The sequence below is a fragment of the Rhizophagus irregularis genome, chromosome 15 (genome assembly GCF_026210795.1).
Source record: "Rhizophagus irregularis chromosome 15, complete sequence".
NCBI lineage: Eukaryota > Fungi > Glomeromycota > Glomeromycetes > Glomerales > Glomeraceae > Rhizophagus > Rhizophagus irregularis.
Genome location: NC_089443.1, coordinates 1480499 through 1496923, shown reverse-complemented (window position 1 = coordinate 1496923; position 16425 = coordinate 1480499). Strand labels below are relative to the sequence as shown.

Here is a 16425-nt window from a genome sequence, read left to right as displayed (position 1 = left end):
CGCGTATAAAAATAATCTGAATTCCCAACACTGACTGTAATGACAAGGTTGTGTGACCCAACATTTTGGTAATAAAAATCAATAAAATGGAAAGGCAGGATTTTAAAAAAAAGAGATCTAAAAAAAGAAAGTTTTGTTATCATATTAATTTTTGGAAATTTAAAATTGGATTTTTTTTTGATCGGTTTTCCTTTTTAGTTTTAGCAGAGTTTTAACAATATTATTTTTTGAAATTTTTTTCCTTTATTTAATGATATTGTTTCCTGGGTAATAAATTGCTTGATTTTTTATTTTCTTTGAATTTTTTTCTAATGATATTGTTTCTTGGCTAATGAATTGCATGGATTTTTTTTTAGTGAGATTCTTTTTTAGCGAGTCAAATAATAGATTGCACAGATAATATTAATAATATTAATAAATAAATGAATATAATTCTATGATACTGTTACCTGTTTCGTGTGATAATATTTTTTGCATCAATTTTTCTATTTATATAATACAAATAATTATTGATACTAAATTCATAATGACTTCTTTTAATGAAATACTTGAAGGTGAAACACCTCAACAACGTAAAAAAAGATTAAATAAAAGAAAATCAAGTCCCGATATACGAGATAGAGATGTTATTTTGTTAAATTTATTGCAAATAAATAAGTTACTATATTATATATAATAAAATAAACTTTTCGTATTATTTCGAAAATCTCGTACTTCTGATTATCTTATGTTTGTTAATTAAGATAATATAATAGTACGCATACCGCAAGGACTTTCTAGGTGTCATTCTGTAAAATTACCGAGACTGCAGATAAAAGCTAGTGACACATTTAATGTTTATAGATTAAATATGTTATTAGTCTTTAATTTAGGTCCAATTGAAATAATGACTATATGTATTTAAAACAATAAAATTAAAATATCCGGATAATTTTATTTTAGATAATTTATGACTTTTTATTTCTAGTAGTAATTAAAACAAATTTCTTTAAGATATGTCTTATAAAGTACACAAAATATACACTGTCTTTAAATTATTTTTGTCATCTACCTTTATTTATTTATTTATTTATTTTTGCCGTTTATTATTTTTTTTTAGTTATAAAAAATTTCACGTTAGCACAAAAGTGAAAGACGTGTACAATCCAAAATTTTGATATAACGATATTTCTGGATCCATGTGAAAATCTTTTTAAAGGTCAAACTTATAATCCTTTTATTCCACAAATTATTTTTTTACTACATTTGTGAGTTTATTTACGCTAAATCACGTGATTTAGATGTCACATATTTTAGATTTACTTTCACGATCCCTTCCATACGGAGGATTTTGATTAGGAAAAACGAACAACCATTTACTTCCCACTTTTTTATCTTAATTCAAAGCAATAATAGTAGTCTATATTCCGGACTGATAGTACTTATGTCTGGTAACCAGCTTGAAAAATATGGCGACGACAGGTTAAGCTGAGGCGGTCTTACTATAAGATTTTTAATACTGGTTTTAACAATTATAGCTAGTTTTATTTGATAAACAAATTATATGCAATTATTGTAATAAAAGTCTACACGTCACATATAATTTAAATGTTCAGTGCATTTAAAAGAAATGCTGTACTATGATAATAAAGTAAAGTCCATTAAAAATATGATATTTATTTTTATAATAAATGGTTTATGACATATATTTAAATGTTAAAAACTCTAATTTATAATAATTAAAAGATGATAAAAACAATTGTTTTTAAGATTCAACTCTAGAAATTTTGAATTCAAAGTGTGAATCAGGTTTAGAAGAAACGAAAGTTCTAGTTTTAGATTGAAATCCTTCATCAGTTGGTCGAAAAACAAAATTTCTAATTAAATTACTTAATAATATTTTAAATTCAGCTAAAGCTAATTTATTTCCAATACAACCCCTTGCACCAGTATTGAAAGGTAAAAAACTTAAATTTGATATATTTTTAGTTAAAGTAGGATCCAACCATCTTTTTGGATCAAATTCAGCAGCTGTTGGACCCCAAATTTCAGTTGATTTATGAAGTCCCATAGTTGAAATCATTATTGGAGTATACTATTATTATTAAATAACGAGAATAAAATGTTTTTAATTAATAATTTAAAATTTTTTTTTTTAATAAAATACAAAAAAAAATATAAATATACCTTTGGAATAAAATAATTCCCATAAACTTTATCTTTAATATTAGTTCTCCTAATCATGGTAACTAAATTAAAAATTATCGAGTTAATAAGCTGATTTTATAAAATTTAAATATATTAATAACAACTAACACTATACCTGGAGAATGTAATCTTAAAGTTTCTTTAACTACGCCATTTAAATATTCCAAGGAATTAATTTCATCAAATGTAGGATTAAAATTTGATTTATCAGGAAAAGCTTTATTTATTTCTTCACGTAATATGTCTTGCATATGTGGATGTCGTGCAAGTAAATATATAGCCCAACTAGTTGAAGTACTTGTGGTTTCATGTCCCGCTAATAAGAATGTCATAATCTAAAATATACACAGATAATAAATAATATTTGCGCATTAAAAAAATGATAAATATTTTTGATAATACAGTTTTCACACATTTGTTTTAGTCACCTGATTTTTTAATTCTTCGTCGGTCAATTTTTCTTCAATAGGTAATGTTTTATTAATATTAATTAACACAGATAACAAATCATCTCCTTTTAATTCTCCAATGTCGGCTTCTTTAAGTTTTCTTTTAACCAAATTCTTTGATTCGCGATCTATAACCGCACATGCATTGACAAAGTTTTTATTTATTTCAATCGGAATACTTCTAACCATTGGAAAATAATATGCTAATCTACCAAGCATAAAATGAAGAATAGTTGGTGGGGTAACAATAGCGTTATAAGCATTAGCTAATTCATTCGGAGATGTTAATGTATTGAATTCGTAATTAAATCCTAAAAAAAAAAACGTAGAATTGTAAAAAAACGCGTATAGAATATCAACATAAAATTTCATTTTTATTTTCTTACCAACTAAGCCAATGATATCTAAAGTAGCTTTTGAAAGATAAGGTGCAATTTTAATTTTAGATTCTCCTAAATTTATTGTATCTTCAGTTATTACACTTATTAACTTAGAAGCTATTCGAGTAAATGTTGGAACCATATTCTAAATTGAGATAATATAAGATATTAAATTAGTTCAAAATTAAAAATTCATCAAAATGAAATGAGTTATAATATAGTGTATGGATTGTTGTGTATGGTTAAACATCACATATAATAAGTCACGTGATCGCACGTGGATCAGTCATACGTGATATTTAACATACACTACAATATAAATTCATATTTATCATAACACCCAAATGAAATATATCTAATTACCTTAATATTGCTATAAGTGAAAGCTGGATTCATCATCTTTCTTTGTCTCTTATGAACATTACCTTCCGAAAGTGCAAGACCATTACCGATAAATGCAACAGAATCTGATAGAATGTTCACAGGTTTAATATAATCATAACTATGACTTAATGTAATATCTTGAACTATTGTTGTATCTGTGATTAAAAGAGCTGGTTGATTAAATATTTCGTAATATTTTACTATATTTCCATATTTTTTTGTCAATTCAAGTTGTGGCTCCTATATAAATATATATAAGATAATGTATGAGTTGAATGAAAAAAAAAATTAAGACTGATATAAACAACATTAACCTCTTCTTTCATAAATTTTTTATAATTTCCGTAAAATAGACTTTCAAATGGTGGACCAGGAATTTTTCTCAAAGGGGTAAGATAAACTGGCCAAATATACATTTTATAAGTAGCCCATCCTATAACTCCTAACACAAAGAAGCTAATCAAGGAAGTCAAATCAAGCATTGTTTTTATTATTTTTGAAAAAAAATTAAAATTATTAAATAATTAGACGGAGATTTTTAAAGTGAGAAGTGAATTTTCACAAGATATTTATATGATTGATTATTTCGGTTTCGGTAGATATACACGCCTTAATATTTTAGCATTGCTGTTAAAATTAAATTAATCTCGTGGGATTGAACCACTTATGTCCTCATGTCTCTTTGTTGTTGAAAAAACTTGTTTAGCCGTTGCATTAATTAAGTGGAGGTGAGATATTAGCGGTCCGTCTATAATCCTATACCGAAATACTACTAACTAAAATTGAGCATGAAGGTATTCAGAATTAGACGATACGCAAATTCTTTGATCATGTCAATATGTTCACTTACTACATCGTTTTGAAAAATCATCGTAGCAGATCGTAACGTGTAGATAGAGGCTAAAGAGTAAAGAGAGCTTAACATCGATCGTAATTTATATTGTATGTGTTGTTTCTCTGTAATTTTATAATTTAATCATCCATCATCCATAACATGCTACTTCTTTGTTTTCTCGGCAAAAAATTATTTTACCTTAAGGAGTTAATATTGACCGAGGAGATATATTTTACCCATATGTCGATCATGTCATGTCGATCATATATATGTATTATAATTTACAGATCACATGGCGATCACAATCCCGTATGATACTTGTACGTAATAATTTTGTAATATTTTGTAACCACCAACGTTTTATATTTTTATTATATTTTAAAATTAATATATTAAATAATTTTAATACTACAAAATTTAATGAATTATTTATTAATGTTACTAGTTAGGAAAAATGTAATTTTTTTGCATATTACTCAACACTGATTTATTCAATTATACTAATTTCTCAATTGATTGTATGTTATGACGATAATATTACAAAGGTTTCTAATTCTAAATTATAAATTACTCTATCCCCTATAAAAAATAAGTGTCCGGAAATTGTCCTGAAATTGTCCGGAAAATTTGTCTAAATAATTGTCCGGAAAATGTCCAGAAAATGCCAGGTACCATGTCCGGAAATTGTTCCGAAAACACACTCGTTTCCGGACACTCATTTTGTCCAGAATTTGTCCGGAAATTGACCTGAAATATTTTTTCATAAAATTTGGCACAAAAAGATGATCAACAGGTGACCATCATTATAATTGCTTTTAACTTAAAGTTTTATATCATAGATATATAGTATTTTTGCCTGCTCAGCAAATTTAATTAGTATGACAAAGAAGGTTATGAATGTCAGTCTTGTGCTTTTTGCATTTTTTTACAAAATTAATTTATCCTTTTTTGGAAGTAGCGTCCAGAATTTGTCCAGAATTTTTTCATGTCCGGAATTTGTCCAGCTCAAATTATCTGAATTTTTACTATGTCCGGAATTTGTCCAGGTTTATCTGTCCGGAATTTGTCCAAAATTTTATACTGGACAAATTCTGGATATATTCTGGACAAAGTCCGGATATGTCAAAATTTTAGGTATCAAATTTGTAGCAAAAAATAGACATTTTCCGGACAATTTCTGGACATGCCAGATTTATTCTGGACAATTTCTGGACATTTTTGTAGACATTTTCCGGACATTTATTTTTTATAGGGGCTATGAAAGTATTAATGCTACGTTGAGTCAAATTGTTTAGTCGGGTTTATCCAATTGGTAAAATGATCGATCATCACGTATTATGAAAAATACGAATAACATCCAAATAAGTAATAACCAAGGCGATTAAAATTTTAAAAATATGTTATTTTCAAATTAAATAGTTTATTGACAAAATTTTAATTACCAATGAATCTTGTTGCTGCCAAACTAATTTGATAATATATATAATTATCATGTTCCGTATATTAAATATAATTGCCGATAATTTTGTTATTTTTAAAAAATCAAAAATAAGTTATAATTAAGCTATAATTAAGCTAAAGTCCATACAATGGGTCACACGATAATATCGTTATGCGTGGCCAAATCTTTACCAATCATCTGCTATCATTGGTTAATAATTTTGATATTTATCAACGCAAAGCACAATAACTTATAACTATAAAAAGGTTGGCGATATTTTTCTGCATAAATAAAATTGAATTGTGTAACATGGAAATGCGATTTGACGATTTGACCGGCAAACTGTATGTTGATTACTAAAATAAGTAAATTTTACTTTCCCGGTAATATTAACAGTTAAGTAATAGACATCGACTTATTAAGTTAATAATTTTTTTAGTATGATTTTTTTTAATATCAATAGACCGGTATAGTACAATAGATATAATATAATTTTTTCATTTTTTTGGGATTTTTTTAATAATAAAAAAATTTTTTTTTGATTATTTTTTTTATTTCCAGTTTCTTAGTTCAATACCGAAAATATTTTTTTTTTGTTTTTTATTATTATTATTGTACAACTTGTTGTTAATTATTTTTTTCTTGGTTGTCTCATCTTCTATCATAAGTTATAGTAATTATATAATCATTGGATGGAATGTAAATAATAATCAATCGTAAAGAAAAATAATATCAAAATTAAATTAGAAAAATCGCAGTAACAATTACAGATTGTCTAGCAAAATTAGGAAGAATGAGCGAAAATTCATGTTATATATTGTTTGAAAATATGGTATGGGAATATAGTTTGTTCTGAAAAGGCAATATAATAAGAGAAAATACTAGAAGTGCTATGCAAAATTAATTTCATTAGAGTTCTTACATCATTATATAAACTATATGTGTAAAAATATGTTTTTTGCCTTCCTAGTGGCACCGGAATTTTAAAAAAGAATTTTGATGAATATCCATTTCTTATTTTCTTTAGATCAAAAGGAATCTTTGTAATTTCTTCCAAAATTCCAATATTATTAATTTGTAATAAAAACTAAAAAGCTTGTAATTTTCAATTGAATTTTGATTATTGTAAAATTCTTTATTATTTTTATAGCCTATAATCTTGAACATTTTATATCTCACATAGAAGAATTTGAAAATGGACAGGTAAATTTATTGCTTGTAGTAGGCGGTACACTGTATGTTATTAATTTTTTAATAAAAAAATAAATTATATGATAGATTTTAATTTGCAAATAAGTACGGTATAACCGCAAGTTCAAAACGATTAAGCTGAATAAATTATCCTTTTTTGAATTTGTGTAAGGAGGAAACGTAAATATGTATCTTGATCGCTGAACTATATCTGGAGGTTGATCAGTAGATAAGCCTTTGGTAGGTTTATTCGAATTGTTCTTTCTCTGTTGATTTGATAATAGATTTTCTTTTTCTTATTAGTAATTCCATTCGTGATTCCCCATTGTTTGACATTTTTTTGGCTCTTTTACGCCAGATACTTTATCTTTAGTGACTGATATAATGACAGGACCTTCACCACACACCGGAATCACCACCTAACTATCTTACCTTAATAATATTTTTAATTTTAGTAATAAATGATTCAGTTTATTCGTAATTAGTATCTCTAGTAGAACTATTAACTAGAAATTAATTATTTACTATATATTATTCCTTTTAAAGTTGAATTTCTTCATTCTTGTAAATCTCTGCATTTACCTATTATAAGAAAGGAAAATTATTAAAAGTGTGCTAAATTTTTATTTAATGGTAAAGAAGACATAGCCAATTCCTCCTTTAGAATTAGCAGACTTTACTAATAACAAAGTAGGATTTTATCTGCTTGAGTTGATTATCAAGTGAACAAGAGAAATAAAAAAAAATAAAAAAAAGAAATAAAAAAATAAAAATAAAATAAAATAAAAAATAAAAATAAAATAAAAAAGAAAAAGCAGGTAATTTCATAGGAATTACCCACTTTGCAATAAAATAAAATAAAAAAGAAAAAGCAGGTAATTTCAAGGAATTACCCACTTTGCTCACCCTTACCCAACCCAAACAAACAAATCCAGTACCCTCCTAAGTAAAATTTGTGAACTCCCCGACTCAAATGAGTTATCCGTTCTAATTTTAGCTTAGGAAGTTACCCACTTTGCAAATAAAAAAATACACACCTCTCTTAAAGTCTCCTAAGCCATTTACACTCATCTAGAAAACCGGTAATGCTCTATTCAGAGAGCTTTCATCTGTTGTTTAGTGTTTCAATACAAAATAGTGCTGTAAGCCTGTAACTAATAAATAAAAAAAAAAGGAATAAATACGATCCAATGATAAGAGGTCTATAAACATCAAAAAAAAATTTTCGCGTTTTTGATACGCACTCTTTTTCAAGAACTCCTCTAAGAAAATAAGTTTATAAAACAATGACCATTGGAATTCTTTATGTTCACGTATTGGCAATGGTAGTTTGAGATTGATCACTAAAATTAGACGTACGCGACGCGTACGTCTAAGAAAGGGACGAAGTGAAGGATTTTAGAGTATTTTTATTTTTTAGAGAGTATTTTTTTTTTAAAGAAAAGAAAACAGTAGAGAAAACTGATGGTATATATGTTGAGAGTATATATATTTGTAAAAAAAATCGCGTCGTGAGAAAAAAAATGATGACTGATGATCGTCATGTGATTCTGCAATGTGGAGCTTGTTTAATACTTTGTACGCGCCTATCAAATTATTCAAATTTAAATTTTTAAAAGACCGAATTCTCATTTTATATAAAGGAATCATCACATCTTCAATATATGTGTAAATAATAGTCAATTATGACAATTCGTATTGTAAGAATTATAATATAATATTTATTTGCAAAAAAAAAAAATTATTATAATAATCAATACTTCGAATATGAGTTAAATTCAAATTCAGCAAACAAAGTTGTGGCTTTGTGATTAGTAACCATATTTGAAGTTAAATATAATATCAGAAAAAGTAACCTATAGTTATCAATCAATCAATCAATTGTCGTGATTAGTAATATATTATATAATCTTCTAGAAGATAGTAATAATCAATATAAATACTTTATATATAATTTTTAAAAGAATTATAAATATACTATTTTATTGATTATCTGATGTGATAAATAAATTATTTAGGTGTCCTATCCGTAATATATATTAATCATAATATTATCATAGATAAATACACATTCTTTAATTCACTGCGTTTGGTTTTATGAATTTCAAAAATAATAAGTGAAAATTATGATCATAATAATTTCTATGTTTAAATTATCTATACGAAAAAAAAAGTTTTTACGCACGTATCAAATTATCTGAACATTTCATTTTATAGAAACTGAACTATCGCGCTTACAATACGTAAAAAAATTTCAATATTCTAAACATATAATAAAGTAATTATTGTTACAATAATATTAATCAAAATTGCATTAATTTTTTTTGGTCTACTAATTAATCACGTCTAAAAGGCAAGTCATTAATTTGAATATTAGTTTGATAAAACGGTCAATTTTTCTTTAATTTTGCTGATATGAGCACTTGATCGGAATGTCGATCATCAAGTGAGCCAAATCCGCCCTTATGTGATGTCAATCCGATATTATTGACTCTTATATCGATAATTTATGTTCTCACGTAAAGAAAATCTTATTGTTATATTGACAGACTGTAGTGTGCATTAAACAAAATTATCTTTAACAAAATGTCGCATTATTAACCGTTTCTAAAATAAAAAAATTTGTTTGAAAATTGATTAATTGGTTAAATTGGTTAAGAAAAGTGGGTCACCGCAGCATGTTATGTGGCTTTTTTTGTACAACCTTTTGTGACTGTACGACATTACCAAAAATTTATTATATAATGAAAAAAATTTATTATTTTACGACCAATAATAATATCAAAATGCAAAAACACCGAAAATACAAATGAATGTATCAATTGGATTGAAGAGGCCATTTCTAAGGAATATTTAAGACTTTATGAACATAAATATTTTAGTAATGTTTAAAAAATTGGTACTGGAGGATTTGGAAAAGTTTATCGTGCAAATTGGAGAAATTCAGACCAATATTTAGCGTTAAAATCCTTTTTCAATGTTGATGACGTAATTGCAAAAGAAATTGTTCATGAGGTATGTATAAATTATGAAATAAGTATACTATTATCATTTTAATATTAATAATATATGTATTAAATTTATTTTTATGAATATCCCGATTATATTCCAGCTCAAGCTTCAACGTGATATACAATTTCATAATAATATTATTAAGTTCTATGGCGTTGCACTATTTGAGCCAGGTATTATATAAATTTAATTATAATAATAGTTAAAATTTTATTTAACTTTGCAAATATGTAATTATTTAGAAAATGATTAATTCCTTTTATTCATTATTAGAATATCAAAATGTTCAATCGAAAAATTATTTGTTAGTAATGGAGTATGCTGATTCTGGTACTCTCAAAAATTATTTAAAGGAAAACTTCAATAATTTTACTTGGAACGACAAATATAACTTAGCGTATCAATTAACTAGCGCCGTATCGTGTTTACATAACGAAAGAATAGTGCATCGTGATTTGGTAATTCATTTTATTAAATAATAAAATAATTATTGTTATTTTTTTCATATTTTTAACGTCATACTAATTTAATAGCACTCCGGTAATGTATTGGTTCATCAAAATACTATCAAACTGTCCGACTTCGGGTTGTCAAAAAGAATCGAATCATCATCCAACACAAAAACTAAATTTTTTGGATGTGTTCCTTATGTCGATCCAAAAAGGTTTAGCGGACGAAAAAAAAATAAAAACTCAAATCAAATATGTTCATTTAATAAAAAAAGTGACATTTATAGTGTTGGTGTGTTATTTTGGGAATTGTCTAGTGGTCAACCACCCTTTGCTACTGAAGAGTACGATATTGATTTAGCTTTAGAAATTTCACAAGGTCGTAGAGAAAAACCCATTCTTAATACGCCTGAAAATTATATTAAAATTTATACTGGTATGTATGAACACTCATTAATTATAATTTAAATTTTATTTATAATATATTATTATGTTTTTTAGAATGTTGGGATAATGAACCAGACAATCGTCCAACTATAAATCAAGTATTAGAAAGATTAAAAGAAATTATAACGAAAACAACAGAAAATCATTAAATCTTCAATCAATACCAACAGATGAACAAAAATTTAATCCAATCAATATTGATACTTCAAATATTAACAATTCATTACATGGGGAAATGTCTCAAATTATTGAAAATTTTGGTAAAATGGATACAAAAGAAATGGTATATACATCATTAACAAATGAAGATATTTCATCTGAAAAAAATTCGAACATAATAGTTAGTGATATAATAAATTATATTTTCAAATTGCAAGCGAATTTATTCTTGATTATTTTAATAATAATAATATAAATTCACAAGAAATCCATGATTGGTTATTAATTAATCAAAATAATTTAGATTCCATATTTTTATTTGGATGTTTTAATTATTTAGGAATTGAAACAAGTGAAAATAGAAAGAAAGCGTTTAACTTATTCATTAAAGCATCAGAACAAAATCACATATTAGCGCAATATTATGTTGGGTTATGTTATGAATGTGGTCGTGGAACTGTAAAAGATAAAAAATTAGCTTTCGAATATTATAAAAAAATAGCTAATAAGGGTAACGTATTAGGATTATTTAGGTGTGGTTATTTTTATGATATTGGATTTGGAATTAGTGTTAATAAACAAAAAGCAATTGAATTATATCAGCAGGCGGCAAATTTAGGACATTTGATAGCTCAAAATAATCTTGGCGTTATGTATGAAAATGGGGATGGCATTAATAAAGATTATGGCCGAGCTTTTGAATTATATCACAAGGCAGCAAATTCAGGATATAGTTTGGCTCAATATAATCTTGCTGATATGTATGAATATGGAAAGGGAATTGAAAATGATATAAATCAAACAATTTATTGGTACGAGAAATCTGCTAAACAAGGGTATCAACTTGCTCAAAATAAATTAGAAATATTAAGAAAATAAATCACGTTAATAATTAAGCATTTTTATTTGAATAGATCTTTGTGACAAAGTGTGTATCAAGCCAGTAGTTTTATTTATCATAACGTTTTTCTTAAATTAAATATTGTATTATCGTATAATTATTATAATTATTAAATAATAGTTCATGTTCAGAAATTTTACGTGATCTCCATTTTTGTAATTGTATAAAATTTATGATTCATAGATTTTAGAATGGTTCTACCTATACCCTTAATTTTATTAGCAATAGAAATAATTTTAGTTTTTGCAGTGCAGTGATGAAGATACAAAGATGAGAGCATATAAGATTAAAAATTTTCTGAAAGAATTGCCAACTTATGGAGTTTTATATAAAAGAGAGTTAACGAAATAATAAATGATATGTGTCCAAGATGCAATAGTGAGGTCGAAGATTGGTATCATATCTGGAAGTGCGAAAGAAATGAAGTTAATATAGATGAAATATTATATGAAGCAATTGCTGAATACGAAGAAATATTAATATTGGAAGAAAGAAAGGAGGATCTAGATATATTAAGAGACATCAATATCAATTTTTATGAAATAATGATGCAGAAATCAGACATTTTAATAGGATATAATAGAATATGGGAACTTTTGCGCGGAGTATATAATAGGAAATTTAACGAGATATCGAAGAAAAAAAGAATACAAGAAGTTGATAGAGCAATTACTATGGAGTTTTTGTTATAATAAATATCAGACGAGAATTTGGGTTAAAAGGTGTGATGATGTGGCGGATATAGAGAAAAATAGAGGTATAGATAGTAAAGGCAAAAGGAAAAGGAAAAATATAATAGAAGAGGGCGATAGTGTCGATAATAAAAAATTAAGAAAAATTCAAAAAACAAAAGAAAATAGTTTAAATGAAAAAAATACAGAAAACTTAGTTAAATTAGTGACGAGAGATAGTTTATTAGATGATGTAATAAATGGAAGATCTTTTAAGAATACTTGGGAACGATAGTTACAGTAAAGTATATAGTTAAATTTATAGATTAGTTTTATTATGATTTTTTATATAGTTACAATTTTTATATAATTTTTAATAGATCGGTTAGTTATAGAGGATTGTGTAGTTTATTTATATAATCTTCTAGGTGTTTGTGTAATTATGTAAAATTTTAATAATCATAATTAATAAACGCGTTACTAATTTGTTTTTTTTTTAAAAAAAAAAAGAATGGTTCTACCTCTCAATAACAGTGTTGTTAAATTGCCGTGTCATTTGCCCATTCTTCAAATGACATTTGTCATTTCTCATACTTTTTCATAGTAAAATCGATGTCATTTAATATCATTTGATGTTCATTTCAATGTCATTTCAGTGTCATTTGACAACACTCTCAAAATCCTAATATTTCACACGTGAAACTGTATATATATTTATCATATCATGGAAGTTAACTAATTGTTTAAAGAAAAATATTCCTTAATATTACTTAAATTTTTATATTTTCCAAAAGTATAAATCACAAAAATTTTTATCTTTCTCTACACTTAATTAAGGTAAATTTAAGGTATTATTTCACAATCATGTAAAAAATTCTATAAGATTTTTCTAAGAAACTTTAAGAATATAATCTGGGGAAAATTATGCCTTGTGATTTATTAAAATTTCCATTATTCTGACAAATTAAACTCTTGTAAAATTACTAACTGATGGTTTGTTTGTTAAAGTAGGTATGATTATTCCATATTTCCAATATAATCAGCTAATTTCAAATTCTTTAAACTATTTTGTAAAGAAATCAATTCTTCTAAACTATTTCTAATCCATCCGGCATAATCAACTGTTTCGTATAATAAATGATTTCAAATAATGAATTCAGCTTTTGGCAGCTGATAAAAAAATTTCAAAATGATTTACAATTATGAATAATTTAAAATATCTATAATAATAAGTCAATAAAGTAATTTGATTTGTAAACATTTTGGTTACTTCCTTCGTGACTAAACAATATTTAACTTTTAGAATCCATTAAAAAGCAATATGATATAATTTATTTTTCGAGAACAATACTAAATATTTGCCAATCATATAATTAATTACAAGTGATTTTGAGGCATTGGGCAGTATCTTTACACCTAAAATGATTTTTCCTTCTCTAAATTTCAATTTTAAAGCATTTAGCGGCATCAACATTATTTATATATTTAACGCCGCAATTATTTTTTATTTTACAATGTTGCAAAAATGGCGCATGGTTATTATTAGTAAATTCTAAAGTCATAATTAGATCGGAATTGTGATTTATTCAAACAATTGATTATATTTGGCAAATCCTATCGAAACTATGCCTACTAGTTGTTTTAATTAAGCATGTAAAAAGTTAAATTAAAATGGAGGTTGAAATATTAAATGCACAACATGAAAAAAACTGAAAAGCTTAATTTTAAATTATGTGATTGACTTTTATAAGTATTATTTTTTGATAATTTAAAATTTTTGAAAACATTGAGAAAACTTTATGTAAAGGGAATCCTAATGCTGTATATATATACAAATAATAATTATATAGTAATTATATTTTAACATTTGTTAACCTCGGCTACCTACATTATACAAGCATAATTTATTAAAAGTAATTAGGCAGTTACAAAATAAAACTAAAAAGATTTATATAAATAAATAGAATAAGTTAGCAGACTTTGGTTTATCAAAAAATAACTGATGCATCATATAATCTAGCAGTTCTTGGTGTAGTTTCTTATGTTGGCCAAATATTTTTAAAATAATATAAAATAAAAGTTCATCAATATAAATTAAACACACTCAGCTATTGAGATGAATATAAAAATTTAATTTCAGTATCAATTACATTGATATTTTAATAATTGGAAAAGTCATAAAAAAAAGATTTGTTTAAATTACAAACTAAGAAATTTTGTAAAATATTTACTACCTAGCCCCAGTGTTTAAATAATTCTAAGAAGAGAATACATATATTTAATATTTGGATAAGATATATAAAAGGAATTATTTAAATTACAAACTAAGAAACGTGTAAATATTTTACTACTCTAGACTTAGTGTTTAAATAAATCTAAAAAGGTAAAATAAAAGAAAATTTTTGAATACATCATGTCAAATATCTCTTAAAACAACTATGAATCTTTAATATTAATTAATTTCATCTATCTTAATATCTATTTAATTAAAACAATAAAATTAATTTCACATAAAAATTTGCAAAATTAATTTTTCTTTATAATATATATTACATACCTAATTATTCATATCTTTAATTATACAATCATTCAAGTCTTCAGTTATACCAGTAGAAGAATAACTTTGTGAATCTTCACTTTCAAGAATTTCGTTCAATTTTTTACTAGTAAAATTAAGCAGACGACTTGTATAACATGCTTGTGGATGAGATTCAGTAGTAAGATTGCTATGCCCAGTTTGTGCATTTATAAATTCCATTTTGTTATTTTCTAATTCTTCATTAATTTCATTACTAATAGGTTGGAAAATCCAATTTCCAATTATATATTTCACTTCTGATGCAGATGGCCTTTTTAATGGATCTTCATTCCAACATTTTTTCATTAACTCTATATAGCATTTTGGAATATTTTCAATAATTTTAGGACGTTCACCTTTACAAATACTTAAACTAAGTTGAAGATCATGTGTTCTATCATTAAATGGTGGAACTCCAGACGTAAATTCCCACATAATCATGGAAAAACTATATATATCACTAGCCGGAGTATAAGGTTTACCTCTCAAAACTTCGGGTGCCATAAATGGTATAACTCCATAAATTTCACCTTTTTTAAAAGATGATTTTACAGGATGACATAATCCTAAATCACTAACAAAAACTAAATTATTATCAACTTCATTTTCTTCCTCCCCTTCATCCTTTTTATTGCTATGATTTAAAATATTGCCATCATGTAAATCACAATGAATAAGATCTTGTTTATGTATTTCATAAAGCCCAGAAATAATTTTGTACAACATATTTAATTTTTGTTTCCAATTATATTTAGTTACTTTAGCCAAATTTCCTCTTAAATTACCTTTATTTGCATAATCCATAACTACCATATAATTCAAAGTATCTGAACTTTTTGTAAACCCATATAAATTAATAATTTCATATGAATTTGAACAACTTTGATGATATTTCCACTATAAAAGTAAAATTAGAATATGCAATTAGTATAAATAAATAAAATTTTTAAAAAAAGTAATATTGATTATCATACTTCATTTAAAAATTCATCTAAATTTTCATTCAAATTATTGAGACATTTAAGAACTACTTCTTTATTTTGATTCATATTTAACCAAATAGCTTTATATATAGTACTAAACCCTCCTCTATCAAGATATATAACATTTGTAAATTTGTCATAAGGAATCCATTTTAATCTTCTTTCAGAAATAAATTTATCTAAAATTGTATTTCCACTTTTTCCAAATCTATAATATTAAATAATTAAAATTACGATAAAATTATTTTAAAATATAAAATTAAAAAGAACAATTTAATACTCACTCTAGATTTTAATCAGGAATATAATAAAATAAAAAAACTTAGTAGTTATTAAATATATATAAAAACCTATAACT

The 16425-nt window shown here is 25.2% G+C and overlaps 5 protein-coding genes across 5 annotated transcripts; 3 read left to right on the top strand and 2 right to left on the bottom strand.

Moving 5' to 3' along the window:
• Positions 1 to 1623: 1623 nt before the first annotated feature.
• Positions 1624 to 3925, bottom strand: OCT59_007054 (uncharacterized protein). The gene is made up of 7 exons (XM_066145326.1): positions 3715 to 3925; positions 3380 to 3640; positions 3023 to 3161; positions 2616 to 2947; positions 2303 to 2522; positions 2167 to 2228; positions 1624 to 2074 (listed from the first exon to the last, which is right to left on the bottom strand). The coding sequence occupies exons 1-7, from the start codon at positions 3880 to 3882 to the stop codon at positions 1745 to 1747; spliced, it is 1512 nt and encodes a 503-aa protein (XP_065998470.1). The 5' UTR covers positions 3883 to 3925; the 3' UTR covers positions 1624 to 1744.
• Positions 3926 to 9955: 6030 nt separating this feature from the next.
• Positions 9956 to 10924, top strand: OCT59_007053 (uncharacterized protein; the record flags this gene model as incomplete). Its single annotated transcript, XM_066145259.1, has 5 exons — positions 9956 to 10052; positions 10153 to 10337; positions 10413 to 10543; positions 10616 to 10764; positions 10830 to 10924. 5 exons carry the CDS (start codon positions 9956 to 9958, stop codon positions 10922 to 10924), a joined length of 657 nt encoding a protein of 218 aa, XP_065998469.1.
• An 86-nt stretch (positions 10925 to 11010) lies between these two features.
• OCT59_007052 (uncharacterized protein) lies at positions 11011 to 11813 on the top strand (the record flags this gene model as incomplete). Its single annotated transcript, XM_066145190.1, has 2 exons — positions 11011 to 11035; positions 11275 to 11813. The coding sequence occupies 2 exons, from the start codon at positions 11011 to 11013 to the stop codon at positions 11811 to 11813; spliced, it is 564 nt and encodes a 187-aa protein (XP_065998468.1).
• A 381-nt stretch (positions 11814 to 12194) lies between these two features.
• Positions 12195 to 12527, top strand: OCT59_007051 (uncharacterized protein; the record flags this gene model as incomplete). Its single annotated transcript, XM_025314725.2, has 1 exon — positions 12195 to 12527. One exon carries the CDS (start codon positions 12195 to 12197, stop codon positions 12525 to 12527), a length of 333 nt encoding a protein of 110 aa, XP_025184591.1.
• Positions 12528 to 15063: 2536 nt separating this feature from the next.
• Positions 15064 to 16133, bottom strand: OCT59_007050 (uncharacterized protein; the record flags this gene model as incomplete). The annotated part of the gene is made up of 3 exons (XM_066145037.1): positions 15064 to 15395; positions 15870 to 15981; positions 16059 to 16133. 3 exons carry the CDS (start codon positions 16131 to 16133, stop codon positions 15064 to 15066), a joined length of 519 nt encoding a protein of 172 aa, XP_065998467.1.
• Positions 16134 to 16425: the final 292 nt, after the last annotated feature.

Coding starts and splice junctions, on each gene's coding strand:
- OCT59_007054 (XM_066145326.1), bottom strand. CDS start 3,882: ATGCTTGATTTGACTTCCTTGATTAGCTTCTTTGTGTTAGGAGTTATA. Junction 3,641..3,714: donor AAAAATTTATGAAAGAAGAG/GTTAATGTTGTT, acceptor ATATTTATATAG/GAGCCACAACTTGAATTGAC. Junction 2,075..2,166: donor GGAATTATTTTATTCCAAAG/GTATATTTATAT, acceptor TAATAATAATAG/TATACTCCAATAATGATTTC.